Here is a 16949-nt window from a genome sequence, read left to right as displayed (position 1 = left end):
ATTTTATAATATTTGTGTATAATTGGTAACTAGACCTTTTTCTTTTGTAAAGGCAAAGTTGAAGAAATGTTGTAGTAGCAGATGTTGGCAAAACCAAATTGCTGGGCAGTGAGTGTTGCCCAAGCTGGGGAGCTGAAGACATGAACCTCCATAAATGAAACAGGTGTTAGAACACATAAATAACTTTCAGCTGGCCAGGTGGATTGTTTTGGCTATCACTGCGGATGTTTCTGTCTGCTGCTATGAATAGTTATGATGTGCAATGCAGGCAGAGTCAGGGAAGATGAGTCAGCAGACATTAATGCATAACAATTAGGGGGAAAAAGTGCCCACTAAATAGGATGCAGACTCATTTAGCTGCATTAAACTGTATTCCCTTTGGTTTCCATTAGGGGGCCCAAAACATTAACAAGTTTTAGTCCAATGGGCTGAGGTCCAAAGAGATTTCCCTCACAGAATACATTTTTAACAGTTTGTCTAGCACATATTTACTGTGTATGACTGTGTGTGTGTGTGTGTGTGTGTGTGTGTGTGTGTGTGTGTGTGTGTGTGTGTGTGTGTGTGTGTGTGTGTGTGTATGCACGTGTAGGGTGGAATCTGTGCAGATGATTTTCAGAATAAATAGAACCATTTTTAATGCCTTTCTATGAATTCCACTGAAAATATACAAGCAGGATTTTAAGATCTTTTTGTAAAGCAAGACAATTGATGTATGCTGAGTTGGTTCAGAGATTAATTCAGTTAACTCTCCTGTAAGATTATGTTGAAGATAATGTGTATGTGAAGATTTATTAGATATGTAACTATTGCTTTACTGATTGCTACACTGATCCATAAGCCTTTCCAAAATAAACATATGCTTTTTGTAATGAGCTGTAGCTTGCTGTTGGCTCATTGTACACCTACTTTACATGTATTTGAATTTGCTTAGAGTCTCTATGTGTGTGTTATGGGTATCATTACCATGGGGCATTGTTTGTTCCCTACACAGGTTCTGAAATTAAACAGAAGTAAAGTGGATGATGACAAGGTGCGTACCATCATCAGCAAGTTATTGGACCACCCATCCCTGATAGAACTAGACCTTTCCCATAACCTCATTGGGGATCGTGGAGCACGAGCAGTTGGCAAGTTGATCAACAGAAGCAAATTAAAGTACATCAACCTTTGTGACAATAAGCTTAAGGCACATGGGGCTCAGGCTATTGCCTTTGCCTTAACCAAAAATGCAACACTGATCTCTCTAAACCTCAGATTAAACAAACTAGGTGATGAGGGAGGCCAGGCCATTGCCCACGCTTTGTTGAAGAACAGTACCCTTGCAGATATCCACTTGGGGAGCAATGAGCTAACAGAACCAACAGCTGCAGTGTTCTCTCAAGTTCTGTCCCAGAACACAGGCCTGAAGTGCATCAACCTTTCCTGCAACAAAATTGGACCGGTAAGTAAATTTCTTCTTTTGTTATTTTCTCGTGTGCATTTTTCTTATATGTATTTTTAATCCCATTTTTATTCTTTGTTTCTGTTTTCCTTTTAATTTTACAAATTACACTTATGAGTAGTATAATGTAACATATTTGTACATATGAGGATATGCTGTTTATTCATATTGCACTAACTTGGCTTGCCTGCTGACAATGTTAGATCTTGTTGTTAGAATATTTATTTTATTTTATTCTGTTTATTGTTTGTCCACTGGAGTAATATGCTGATCCACAATAATCTAATTTCAGCCATTACCTCACTCAAAGTACAACAATTCTGCAAAAAAGTAAGAAATAGAACAGTCTGCAGATGAAGGAAGACAAAGTACATGCTATATACTGATTGCATGGTTATTGAGAAATGTGAAGTGTGTACATGAAAGAAGTAAATGATGTTTAAGCAAAGTTACAAAGTTTGCTAAGATTTTGAAATAGTTGCACTTAATTAACTATGCATGTACTAACACAACTGTGAAAAATGTAAACACTATTATGGCAGGTTCTTGGGATCATTGAACATAATCATAATATGCAACAGTCACTCTCAATTAAATTTCTCTAAGTCTTTTGAGTTTCTAGTGGCATGACAGGAATGGACCATATTCCTAAGTCAGGTAATGATTAAAGTTCATGAAATTAGCATTGTTTCAGTCTTTGATGTTATCCAAAAGTGCCCCTTGCACCATCTAAAATGTGTCCACAAGTGACTCCTTTTGCAATTCTTATGGAGTCACATGTATCGTAACATATCTAAATATGACTGTAAATTCTTTTGTATGACACCCATTGCTCTTACTACTACTGGAAATGTCTGGGTATCCTTCTTCCACATTGCCATCATTTCTGCCTGCAAATCCTGGTATTTTATGACAGTGTCTCTCTATATGTACAACACTGTAATCACTGGGTGTAGCAATTTTAATGATCAGTGCTACTTTTGTCTTCTTTTCATGGACTACTGTATCTATTTTTCTTGCATCTATTTTCTGAACTGTTGGTAATGGGTAATCTCAACTTCATCATTCTGCATAAAGTTTTGTGAATCACATTTCCAGTGCTTCTCATTTACTTCAGTATTGTAATGTTCACACAATCCCCAATGCAACAGTCTTGCCACATTATTATGCCTGTCAGTATACAGGCCCGCTGCCATTAATGTATCACACCCAGCAACAAGATGTGCAACTGTTTCTAGTTCGGTTTTACAGACCCTGCATTTGTCTGTTTCTCCCACATGTTTGGTGGACTTTGTATACCAATGGGCTGCTGATATTAAATTTCATGTTTTGGTTTAAATGTGGCACTTCTTTACCATTCCTGCATCAGATCCTAATCAACATGAGGTTGTTCCAAGAGTTTATGTACCTACAACCACATTTATGCCTTTGCCACATTTCTGGCCTTCTCATCTGATCCTTCTCTTTATATATGCTTTCTTTTATGTTTTAGCACATTCAATGTACTGCTAGATTTTTGTCTACTTCTGGTTTGGTTTCCATTCCTGCTTGACACCAATATGCTTCTGCTAAACTAAGCAGGGAAGTCATCTTAGACTTTTTCTCCTCATATTTTAAAAATGTTGTTATGTATGGATTTGGTGAAGTCAGCAGATTTGTATGCAGTCCTGTGATTGCAGATCTATGCATAATCAATTATGAAGAGGCCCATACCTACTTCAACATATATATAATCTTAGTGTACACTCATTTTATAAATCATTTGATAAGTGTGAAACAGTTTTCTTGTTTTCCTGTTCAACTGATCCAATACCTTTTGGGGTTAATCAGTCACCCCAAAACTGTAAATTAGAGCAGGAAGAGTAAATTGGTTTATAGCCTGGACTTTGTTCCTAGTTGTCAGGGCTGTTTTCAGTTTTATTCTCGATCCTTCATCAGTTCCTAAATATTTACACACTCCCTCTTGCTCAAGTTCTTTCATATCACGTTCCTGTCCCTGACTGATATTTTCCTGGCATTGCAGTTTTCCTGCTTTAAAAGTTGCTTTTGCACATTTATCAAGACCAAGTGACATTCTTATATCATCTGAGAAAGTTGTGACCATTTGTAGTTGTGCTTTCAGCTCTTCATTTGATGAACTATACTGTTTAAGTCATCCACAAAAAGAAGATGAGAAGTGTTTACACTTGGTTGTTTTCTGGGACCCAATCTTTTAAGTAGACAGCTTAATGGGTTAAGGGCAAGACAAAAGAGCAGTAGTAACAGAGTCACCCTGGAATATCTCCCTTTGAGTTTTTATCCCTGGCATAATAACTTGTCCTTTATCATGGCTTAGCTGCAAAGTGGTTTGCCACTGTTTCATGGTCGCTGTAATGTAATTGATCAGTGTAGGGTATATCTTATATATGTGTAAACACACATTTGTCCATGAATGTGGGGTGCTGTCAAATGCTTTTCCGTAATCTATCCATGCCATACGTAGATTCTTCCCCTTTTTACAATTCTCCATTATAACTTTATTTAGCAACAAATGATCCCTTACTCCATATGACTTTCTTTTGTTACCCTTTTGTTCTATTGCCATGGTTGAGTTTTCTTTTAAATGACTATAAACTCTGTTGGTATCAATTCCAGTGTATAGTTTATACATTGTTAGAAGGCAAGTTATTGGTCTATAGTTTTTAAGATAGCGTGCAGGTTCACTCTTAAGGAGGAGTATCATTTTCCTGTTGTTAACCAGAATGGTGCCAGTTTGGGATGGGCATATAAGTAGTTTTTACTCGGGACTAAATCTTTGTGTATAGATCTGAATACTTTTAACAAGAAGTAATGTACTGCATCTGGGCCTGGGGTTTTCCAATCAGAGGCTTTTCTTAACTTTGTTTCAATCTTTCTGGTTGTTACTTCATCCCATTTGATATCCTGTACCTTTAAACTTCTTATTCTTTCTTTTACTTCTATCCCTTCAGCATCTTTACTATGTTCCACAGAGTCTTCATAGATATTTCTACAAAACGTGTCTGTTTCTTCTTATGTTTGATTGTGTTTCTGTTCCTTTTGCTGTGTTTCCCAGTTCTCTATAAAACTTTTTTGGGTAATCAGTGAATTGCTTAATTTGCACATTTCCTTTATATTTATCTGTATATCTTCTAATTTTTCCTGCCTGTGTTGATAGCTATAGTTTATATTTGCTGCATGATAGATCCTGGTCTGTTCTGATACTGTGCATTGCTTTTATCACGTCTATCTTTCTAAGTATTTTTGTTGATATGTTTCTTTCTCTATACTCTTCTAACAGCGATACTTCTTGTCTTAATTTCTCTATTGTTTTCTTTGTTTGATGCTTCCATGATGGCTATTGATTTTGTCCTTTCCTTTCGCTTATTGTCGTGCTTTTGTAGTAAGGCTTTATTTGCTATTAATTTAGCTGCACAACAGTATATCCTATCTACTTCTGTTATATCCCATGAATTTCTGTTAATAGTCTTGATTACTGTATTCATCTGGTACATTTTAGGTCTTATTTACCTTCTGTAATCTGTTTCTTCCATTCATCTTAATATGTCTATCCATCAGTATTAAATCTAGCAACTCTTTCCTTAGATCATTTTCTTCTAAACTGGGGGCATATTTTTTTCACATTATACAGAAAGATCTAGTACATATTACTGTGACATATTCTCATCAGCTGCATCCTGTGTCATCCTTTGCTCTTTCATATGGGAACTCACTGGCCTATCACTACACAATACTGACCGCATCAGAGTTGCCGCTATTTCCTGCTCCTTCCCTTGCTGTGCAACTCCAACTAAACTTTTGTACTAGTTTCCTACTGAAGGCTCCTGAGCATCTTCATGTGGCAAGTGATCAGATGTTTCTCATTCCATCTGTTTCTCCTCAATCTGGGGACGCATTGTTCTATCACGCTGTGATGTTACCTGAGTTCTACAACAGTCACCAATAAAAGTTCAGCAGATGTGTGCTGAGTGATTTAAATGACTCTGAAGGCAAAAATGTAAAAGTTCAGGCTGTGGGAAGAGTTACAAGAAGAGACAATGCACTGAGATATTTTTGCATTTACAGGTGGGTACTGGTTGGAATACGCAGAAGAATACATTGTTACAATGGAATTAGAGTAAGGTAAAGAATGAGGCAGGATCCTGAAATGTATCTTAAGTTGTTAGAGATTGTATGAAACAGGAGGATAAATACCTGTATTTTAGTATAGCTTTTAATTTGCATTTTAACTTCTTTGAGGTTTTTGCTTTTCCTGACTCCATGGGACAGTTTACTTGAAATTTTATGTACAAGAACAGAATAATTATGATCACAAGCAGCCAGTGTGATCTGTACAGTGTTTGTGTGTTTATGTGTGTGGGGGGGAAGGAGGCAGCGGAGTTGATTTCTATTTGGAGATGATATCATTTCAGGAGTGAGGTTTTGTGTAATGATTTTCTGAATATGAACAAGAAGGATAAGGTCTGTTATTTTCTTAGGTGGAATCTACATGTCTTAAGAGTGGGTTTTGCAGTGATATTTGAGTTTTTGTGACAGCAGATGAAACTTGTCAATAATGATTATTGAGGATATGTTAGTCTTTGAGAACTGGGATGGAAGAGTAACCGTTGGCAATATTAGCAATGACCTAGAGATTAAAGAAGAAGAAAACATTAGAATTAGCTCATTACAGAATTATTAGTTATTTCTGAGCTTCCTGATATAACTGAAGAAGGTCTCGTGGCTGTATTTTGACTCAGTCGTAATCTTGCGTTGATAGTCAGCCTTGCATTTCTTACTTGTATCTTTGTTGGACTTCTAGTTTTAAGTCCCTTTTATAATAATAAAATGGATGCCGTGAGCTGTTTTCATTTTCTAATAGAGTCTGTTGATGTTATCGCTCTCTCAAATGGGTTTAGTTTTAAACTTCGGTTTTAAAGTTGCTATTCTTATACTTAGAAGTTAGAGAAGTCTCAATATATCTATCCAAGAGGAAATAAAATTCAGAAGACTAGGCAGCAGCCTATGATGTCTGGCAAGCTGTACCATTTGTGATTATGAATAAGATCAGTAAATAATACATAATTGCTCTGAGACTAGACACTGAATGTAGAGGTGTATTTAGGGACTGCAAAGCAGACTGTTAGAGAGAAGGTTGCAAGATGGTCTGATTTGACTAGGGAGGGGTAACAAAAAGAAGGAATTGGGAAATGTTTGTGAGGTCAAGCTCAAGAAGATTAAGATCTCTAGTGGGCAGGGTGATCATTTGGCCAAATATATTTGTTTTTATGAAGTCCATAAATATCTAGGCATATTTCTAGTTGGTTTATGAGTGAATAGCTGAAGACACAAATAAGATTGGTTTGATGGTTAACTTTTCAAATGTAGCCTATGTGCTCTGAATGGATCATTGAAGAGGTTCTGTAATTGACTATAATGGGATAATCAATCTGATTTTAACCAGTCTGTTCCAGATTTGTATAATATGGAATCTGAAACAAGACAATGGGATTACAATACAGATGCTGCCATTAACCCACAGTTGTCAGTGGATCTGATGCATGATAGGGTTATTCCCCTGAATGCAAGGAGTACTATCACTTCACTGGAACCACATTTCTGTAATAACACAAATGGTGATGACACTGGGGAAGGTAAGAAAAACTTTGGTTCAGAAAATGTTTTTGTTTAGTCTTCTGGCATTTTGCAGTACAATCTTTATATAGTCTGGATTGGCATTTGCTATACTGAAATGTCTGTTAGGTGAACTCTGGCTAAAAAAAGGCACAATAGGGTAGTAAATGTCTTAGCCCAGTATGTGAGTAAACCAGGTAGTCATCCCTGGGGGGGTAGATGTGGATGTAGGAGGGTCTGTTAACTGTTTCATACCATGCAGACACACACTGGATCATTGTAGAATGACATCAGCTTACTAGTAAATTATTGAAGTCCATTACATTTTCCTTAAATTTAGGCAGTGTTTCTGCTGAAATTGGAATTCTGATCAATGTCAGGGCCTTTTCTTCTTCAAAGACATGAGGAGAAAGCTACACAAGGTCTCACTGCTTGTCCCCAGGAAAAAAATTCCTAGGATCACTCACCCACACATGGGCAGATACAGGACAGTAATTGGATATGGGGTGATGCAAATACTATTGATATCCCTATCCTTTGGCAACCTCCCTAGGTCTTACAATGTAGTCATCAACGATTAAACCATTTCTGGAAAGAGCTGCGGGCTTATGGAACCTTAAGGGTTACACAAGCTTGCAGTGCATGTGACTCTCAGTAGCACTAGGTGTGGCTACAGATGTGGGTAAGGTTTTAGTATTTATTTATTTATTTGTATTTGTTGACTGGGGTAGAGCACTTTTCCTACTGGACTGTTTTAAGTTCATAGGTAAGTGCTAAGCTAGCTGCCCCTGTGGGCCATTTTAAGTTTATTCAATCTCTCACAAAGACGAGAATCAAACCTTGAACCTTGTGTCTGTGAGGTAAACACCTTAACCATTATACCATCCCAGCTCAGGGATACATGAAATTTCCAGCCAGACTAAACACAACACACAGCAGTCACCGTATAGTGTTATAACTGTAAGATAGAAAATACATTTTTAAACAATTACAATTGCGCGCACAGTGGTCATAATACATCAGCAACATTAACAGTCAGATTGGATAGCATTATTGATTATGTAGCCGAGGAAAGTTAGTAGTATGTCTAGGAGGCCTAGCAGGCTGCCATGGGTATTGAGGGTCTCATGAGTTTATTGAATCACATGCAGTCTGTAACATCTCAAAGTTTGTTGGTGCCTTTTCTTCATTTTCATACTTTTTTCTGTAGCTGTTCTTTTGCAATGCTCTACAGTCAGAGAAATTCATAACTTCAGAGTCGATGTTGCCTATTGTGACGAACAAAAAATGTTTTGGAATCTGGACCCAATTAATGATTCAGTAACAGGTCTCTGAATGAGTTATTCATGTATAATCGATTTGCTACTTGCCTGTAGCTTAGATCAGCTACCTGTAACATCAGCGCCATTACACCCAACAGTGTGATATCACACTTCCTCAAATCTGGGTGACTGTTTTCAATCTATTACAAAAACGAAAGAAAAACAAATTCAGTATTTGAGTTTTATTGCATTTGTTCACAAAATTTGAGAAGTTCACTAGAAGTGTTATTCTTTTTTTTTCTTTCTGGGGTATATCCTTCCAGTCCCAGCATCATTTTCACTGCAGATTATCTTTCAACAGGTAGAGCCACTTCTGACCAATCAGTCTCCTAACCCACAGCCCCATCCTACGTCTAATGTCCCTCACCACTTAGAAAGAGCACTGCCAGGCAGGGAAATACAGTGTTCCATTTGGGATAATTCCTGACTCCCTCTTGCCTGATCTGGTAAAATGTGGAGAATGAACACTGTCCCAGCAGCATGGGAGTACAGGGACTAGCAGCGGTCATTATTCTACAGTCAGCTGTACTGAAGAACATGTTGGTAGGGGGGCCCTTCAAGCCCTAGTCCAAATGCATATGCTTGCAACAACCCAAGGAGTTAGCATGGAATGGTCCTGTGTGATGCACATCCATGCTTATATGAACTAAGTTGCCGAGTGGCCTCACCCTCCTTGTAGACAAGCACCTCTGTTTGATCCCTGGTCTTCACCAGAAGTTCATTCACAAAATATATCCTTCTCCAAGCAAATGCCCCACACTTCCCTTTAAAGAGAAATGAACAGATAATGTCTTATTACTCCTCTCTTCCCCCATACCAGCTCTAGTAGCTACCCAATCCACTAATGAGTGTTGGGTCACTTGGGTCACAGACATGACTTTATATTGCTCTGCTGTTGGAGCTGGCCATTTTACTAGAAATCTTGATGTACAGTATCAACCAACGTGACAGTCTGCTTTATTGCTTACCATTGGTTTATTTATTTATTTTATTGTGTGTGGGGTCACTGGGGAGCACTGACTGCTAATAGCTTCCTCTGAATTAGGATCATAGGATTATAGGAAGTTACTAGCTTAATGGCCCTAGGGCCCTTACAAGCCTAGGCAAGTTCTACCCTTATTTCCATGATCAGCACCTATTGCCCCTGTCCAAGAGTGACACAGGTGGAACCCCTGGGGTGAATTTATGGTTACCCATCCAATCGTCCAGATTGTGTTTCAAGAGGGCCAATGAGGTGCTCTGTTTGACATGAAGCGGGAGTCTATTCCAAAGGTGTGATAACCTCTGGGAGACAAATCTGGCCCTCCAGCAGGTTCTAGTAATGCCACACACCAGGTTAAGGTGTTTAGATCGAGTAACCTATGCAGCATTTGACTTTTGGATACACAGCATTTTCAATTAAGCAGGGTCAGAGATTGTCTCATATGCAAGGCAGAGATTGCCTCTGTGTAGTCTGTATGATATAGAATAAAGTGACAGTGATTTTAGGCAATCCACATAGGACAGATGCTGAAGACCTTGAATTTTCCTTGTGAGGAACCTTTGTGGTCTCTCCAATTACTGCAGGTACTTGGAAAGGTACATACCAAAAGGGACATTGTACTCAGTTATTGGCCTTATGAGGGAAGAGTACAGGGAGGTTATAACTTTTTTTTTCTGGAGGCAATGCCCTTATTTATAAGATGAACAATATAGAATGCCCTCCTTACCACTGTGGAGACATGGTGATCAAAAGGTAAGGTTACTGTCAACCTGTGTGCCCAGGTCTCTCACCACTCATTGCTTACTTAGGGTTTTGTTATTGATGTGGTAGACAGCAGGAACATTGCTATTAGCAAAAGGGATGATAATACTTTTTTGTATTGAGTTTAAGGCCATGACTTTGGCAGCAGTCATTTTTTGTGTAAGACCCTCTTGTAGGATGTTGACATCATTTGGAGATTATATGACCACTCCCAGTTTGCAGTCATCAGCAAACTTTGACAGCCACAGACCTTTAGTTTTTTTGCTTGTACTTCAGATAAATAGATTCCAAACAGTAGAGGTCCCAGGACTGATCCCTGTGGAGTACCACTGGTTGCAAGTCTGCTGTTTGAGGTGAATTCCCCTATTTTGACTATATGGGTTCTATCAGTGAGCAATTTAGCAACCCATCTAATGATCTAAGAGTTGATACCTAGCTGGGTGAGTTTGTCAATGATGCCTGGGTGGGGGATAGTGCCAAAAGCCTTGACTAATTTAAGTAGGCTGTATGCACAGATTTCCCCTCATCCAGGGCCTTGGTGACTGTCTTGAAGAAGTCCACCAGGTTTAACAGGCATGAGCTCCCTTTGACAAATCCAAATGAAGAAAGGTCAAGTGTATGGAGATCACCTATATCTTTGATGATAAGATCTCTCCCTTTTTTAATTTCTCCAAGTCTTTTGGGTTTCTATTACCATGATGGGAATGGACCCCACTCCTAAGTCAAAATACTATTAAAGTTCATGAAATTAGTATTGTTTCAGTCTTTCATGTCAACCAGAAGTGCCGTTTGCAGCACCTGCAATGTGTCCAACAATGACTCCTTCTGCAATTTGTATGGAGTTACATGTATTGATAACATATCTAAATATGGTTGTAGATTCTTTTTTATAAGACCCATTGCTCCTACTACTATTGGAACTTGGGTATCTTTCTTCCACATTGCTCTCATTCCTGCCTGCAAATCCTGATATTTTAGGACTTTGTGTCTCTGTTAGCAAGCCACTGTAGTCACTGAATGTGGCAATTTCAATGATGATTGCTACTTTTGTCTTCTTTTCAGGGACCACTATATCTGGTTTTCTTAGCATCTATCTTTTCGACTGTTGGTAATGGTTGATCCCATGTGAAATAAACTTCATCATTTTCTATGATGCTTCATGGCTCATGTTTCTAGTGTTTTTCAGTCACTTTAGTACCATAATGTTTGCACAATCCCTAGTGCAACAGTCTTGCCACATTATTATGCCTTTCAGTATACAGTCCTTCTGCCATTAGTATGTCACAACCAGCAATGAGGTGTGCAACTGTTTCCAATTCTATTTTACAAAACCTACATTTGTCTGTTTCTCCCACATGTTCAATGGACTTTGCAAACCAACATGTACATAGTCCACTATCTTGGGCTGCCAATATTAACCTTTCATCTCTTGATGTGAATTCACCTCTCCTTAACCATTCCTGCATTCAATCCTTATCAACATGAGGTTCTTCCAGAAGTTTTCTATACTTGCAATTTAATGTATGCATTTTCTACATTTCTTGCCTTCTCATCTGGTCCTTCCCCTTATATTTTTCATTCTTTTTTTTTTTTTTGGCACATTCATTTTCTGCCTGATTTTTATCTATGTCTGGTTTGATTTCCATTCCTGCATGACACTGATATGCTTCTGCTAGACTAAGCAGAGAAGTTGTCTTGGATTTATTCTCTTCATGTTTCAAAGCTTTGACTACCTTTGGGTCTTGTGAGGTCAGCAGATATGTGTGCAATTCCATAATTGTAGATCTATACATGTAATCAATCTCAAGGAGGCCCATTTTGAAGGTCCATGATGATTTGCTCCATGGCCTTGCAGATAAGGCTAGTCAAGCTAATAGGTCTATAATTCCTGGGGTCAGTGGAAGCACCACCTTTGTGCAAGAGAACAATGATGGCTGTTTTCCAATCAGCTGGGATGAAACCAATGCTTAAACTATGATTGAAATGAGTACTCAGTGGTGTTGCTAATTCTTGTTGGAGCCCATGTAGGACACAGCCTAGGATATTATCAGGCCCCATAGATGCTGGGTTTTTGGTTTTAGAGAGGGCGTTTACGACCTCTCTTTAGAAATATAAGGTAGGAGACAGGTGGTAGGGATGTCATGGGGTATGTGTGGATGAGGACAGGGAAGTAAAGTTTTCACAGAACCTAAGCAACCAAAGCAAAAACCCCAGCAGGCAGCCAAATGAACCCCAACAAGCAAAAGCCAGTCCAATAAAAGCAAACGCTAGGAGTCCAACCATAAACTACTTTAATGATGAAGCTTTTGAATCCACAAAATTCTTTCTCAACATAACATAAAATCAACAATGTTAGTCAGTTTAAATATAACATGCCATCCAATCATATTCGAAATCCAGTCACAGAACCTGTCGGCCAACAGGTTAGCTATGTCCACAGGCTGAGAATGTGTGATATCATTAACTACCAGTTCAGCACAAATCTGGGCCTTTCCTTTTAGGTTACAGATGTAACTAAAGAATGCCTTATGATTGTCCTTAGTTGAGGAAGGGCCCTTACAAGCCTAGCAAAGTTCTACCCTTATTTCCAATTCTTTTTGGATTCGTAGTTTGCTTCACTTAATGCCTAGATGGTATGTCATCATAATCAGTATTTGTAACTGCAAGGATTTCTGAATCTCACTCAGAATCTTTTTTTCAGAATAAGGCACAGGTAGTACAAATCCACTGAGATAATCAGAGGGAAGCTTCCCAAACCATAATGGTGAACGAGTAATTCCAAGATTCATATCATCTGAGAACTGTCATTTCCTGTTCCCCGACAGTATACAATGGAAAATATATAAGTACCATAACATGAGGGGTCCAGTGGTACGCATAGCCCTGCAAACTTAAATTAATGTTATGCTTTGCCTATTTTTGTCTAATTTCTGATTTAAGTCATTTTATGATTATGGTTTTGGCCATTTACATTTCAGTGAATTTACGATCATAGTTATCAGTGTAATTTGTACAAAACCTTGTCAGGATAAGATGTCAAGATGGTTGAAAAATGGCCTTATATCAGTATGAAGAAACTTTTTTACATGCAGAGAGCTGGATAAACACAACAATCAACTTCAGGAAGAAGTAGTTTCAAGAATGGTAGCAGAACTCAAGAATACATATAATGAGCATAACACATTTTAGGGGAAGAGCAGACAGAGTTGAACTCTGGATTGTTTCCGGTGACTTAGACTACTAAGTAAGAAATAAGCAGACGTGGTGAGACCTGGTTCAAATTTGTCAACTTTGTCCAGTTTTCTATTTAATACACCTTTATCTTTTTGCTTACCTTCTGCCAATGAATGCAATTTATTTCAGCCAAACATGGTGAAGATAAATGAATAAATGCAACCGTATCACAATTAATGTATTATAAATATAGGTATCCATTACATTATTCTTACAATTCAAGCAGTCAGAAACACCAAAACAAAAATATTAAATAAACAGATGAGTAAACTTTGCAAAACCTGAGTGATAACAACTCAATTCCTAACATGTGAATCAGCACTGTTCTTAGCATGCCCTTTGAGTCTTAAAACCTAGGCACTTGATCAGATGCATAGCGTGAGAAGGTAGGTAAGTAGATTTCAGTAATTTTCATTCTTGTTTACCACACAGTGGTTAATTCTGGTTTAAAAGAAGGAACTCTGTAGTTATATCACACACACACACACACACACGCACACACACACACACACACACACACACACACACACACACACACACACACACACACACACACACACACACACACACACACATAATCTAGCTGGCTATGCAGCATAGAGGGCTGAAGCCCTGACTACCACACAGGTGCAAACAATGTCCCAAGTGCTGGAGGAGACATCAGGGAATTTCTGGGAGTAAAGCAGTCAAGGCCTATTCACAAATCTCAGCAGACGTGCAGTGATGTAGTCCACCACACTATGCCAGATGGTACAGTACCTGGGAGAGGTCAGGGTATCCAAACATGTGTAAGGACTAGGCATGCAGTCCCTGCTAAGCAGCCAGTAGCATTTGTCAGAATTAATGCATGCATTGAAGCATGTGTTGGACAAAAGACTGGAATTGCAAGGTAAAAAATTGCCACTTAAAGGACAGAAGGATTGGTTGAACAGAAAAAAAATTCAATACGTATAATGGCTGTCTAGATTATGGTCTGTCATGAGTGGGTATTGCCCATTAGGAATGAAAAGGCTGGTTAAGTTACAGAAGGAATGCTGATCGGTATGCAACAAGGGAGGGGACAAACAACAAAACAGTCACTCAAACACACACACACACACACACACACACACACACACACACACACACACACACGCACACACACACACACACACACACACACACACACACACACACACACACACACACACACACTCTCAGCCACACAGCCATTCTTTTAGTTAAACAGTGTCATGCCATATTGTACTTTACATTCGGGAAAATCCAAACCACTAGCTCAGCTCTCAGGAGAACAAATGGAAACAAGCCACCAAGGGATAAAGCTACGCAAACCATCTTTATTTAGCAGATACGTGTATTTTTATGCAAAGTGGAGAGAATGACTATACATCACAGTAGCTGAAGAGAAGTAAGGGAAGAGTAACGTGTCATCAGTCCAGTACCAGAATGCATGCCATTTTATTTAAAACTAGAATTTGTTAATACATAAATAAAAATGTATAGCTCCTTATGAGTGGCTGCCATTCATCAGCCATGATGAATAATAAAGGAAGGTATGATTTAGGTTGTACACTACAGAAATTATGTGTCCCTCTAAATGGAAGCTGAATATGTTTCCCTAATTATTTGTCATGTTACATACCTGTAAATGAAAGCCGAACATTTTCCCTATTAATCATACTGTGTACCTAGAAATGAAAGCTGAACATTTCCCTAGTTATTTATCATATCATGTATACCTGTAAATAAAAGATGAACTTATTTCCCTACTTATTTATCATGTCATGTACACCTGTAAAGGAAAGTTGAACATTTCCCTAGTTATTTATTGTGTCATGTGCACTTGTAAATGAAAGCTGATTATTTCTCTAGTTATTGTCACATGTACCTATAAATGAAAGTGGAATGCTTCCCTAGTGATTTATTGTGTCACATGTACCTGCAAATGAAAGCTGAATAATTCTCTAGTTATTTATCATGTAAGGTGTACCTGTAAATTAAAGATGAACTTGTTTCCCCAAGTTTTTTATCATGTCATGTGTACCTGTAAGTGAAAACTGAAATGTCCCTAGTTATTTATTTGTAATGCATACCTGTAAATGCAAATGTTTCCTGAGTTATCATGTGATTTGCACCTGTTATGATGTACCTACTCTGGGCCAGTAATCAAGGAGCCTTAATCCTCACTGCTGACACTGGAGAAGGACATTCACTTGGAACAAAATTAGATAAATAAAGTATTTCCAGATGCTACTCTCTGCACCAAGCACAATTTCCTTTAAAAGCACACAGGGAACACACTCAGTCTGGGGGCTGGGTTTCCCTCTCTCCAGGCCCCCAATAAGAGTCCCCACTAACACAGCTGTAGAGTTGGGTCCTCAGCCGAGTGTTCCAAGCCAAGTCCTCCACTATCCTCTCTGTGAAACCAGTGCTGTGTGCCCCTGTTCCAAGTAGCTGACACGACACACACACACTCTTTGAGATTTGATTTTCACACACACGCGCACACACACACACACACACACACACACACACACACACACACACACACACACACACCTGGGAAAGGCTGGAATAGATTTACTAGCTATGCCCCCCCCCTCTGCCCAGACTATAAGGTTAGCATTCCCCTCTTATATTAGCACTGTTTCTTATTTTCTTTGGCCTCCAAACAATGCAGTCTCTCTGCTGATTCTAATTCCATATGTTTTTCCTGCCTCAGTCTCTCATTTTCTTCAGCCTCCAAACACTGCAGTCTCTCTACTGATTCTAATTCCAAAATTTGGCCTGCAGTTCAAGTCTCTTTAACTCCAGATGGATTTTTAAGTCTCTGATGAAAAGGTGAACTGTCCTGTTTCTGAGGGCTGCAAATCCCCATCTCTAGTCGGGTTACCCTCCTGGTTCCTGGTTGGTGCTGCAGCTGGGACTAGGCTGAAATAATTTCCTCTTTATTCAGGCTTGCATGCACCAGTCCTTTGGCTATGCACATCTTGGCCAACTGATTCTTTGTCAGCTTGTAATAATTCTCTGCTGACATCTTTGTCTGCTTTCCATGACTAAAGTAAACCAACAAAAAAATAAATAAAACTGTTGTGAAAATGAAACTCTGTATGTTTACCTTGTGTCTGCTGAGAGTACACACACCTTCAGTGACAACTGCCTATGTGACATCGCTGCTCCGGGCCAGTAATCAAGGAGCCTTAATCCTCATCACTGACACTGGAGCGGGACATTCACTTGGAACAAAAGTAGATGCACACAGTATTTCTAGATGCAGCTTTCAGCACCAAGCACAATTTCCCTTAAGAGCATACAGGGAACACACTCAGTCTGGGGCTGGGTTTCTCTCTCTCTCTCCAGGCCCCCATAAGACTCCCCACTGACTCAGCCGAGTCTGCCACCAGCCTTTCTGTGAAACAAGTGGTCTGTGTCCCCACTCCAAGTAGCTGACACACACACACACACACACACACACACACACACACACACACACACACACACACACACACACACACACACACACAGACACACACACACACACACACACACACACACACACACACACACACACACACAC

General features: G+C 39.0%; 1 protein-coding gene across 1 annotated transcript in view; it reads left to right on the top strand.

Moving 5' to 3' along the window:
* TCTE1 (t-complex-associated-testis-expressed 1) overlaps positions 1-16949 on the top strand; it is a 402880-nt gene that overhangs the window by 348508 nt on the left and 37423 nt on the right. Inside the window, exon 4 of the mRNA XM_044060900.1 lies at positions 992-1441. Within this exon, the coding sequence (XP_043916835.1) occupies positions 992-1441 (450 nt within the window). The remainder of the gene's footprint in view (positions 1-991; positions 1442-16949) is intronic.

The sequence above is a fragment of the Protopterus annectens genome, chromosome 1.part0, assembly GCF_019279795.1.
Source record: "Protopterus annectens isolate FY-2018-M chromosome 1.part0, PAN1.0, whole genome shotgun sequence".
NCBI lineage: Eukaryota > Metazoa > Chordata > Ceratodontiformes > Protopteridae > Protopterus > Protopterus annectens.
The sequence above is the reverse complement of the archived record's forward strand: the minus strand, read 5'-3'. Positions and strand labels throughout refer to the sequence as shown.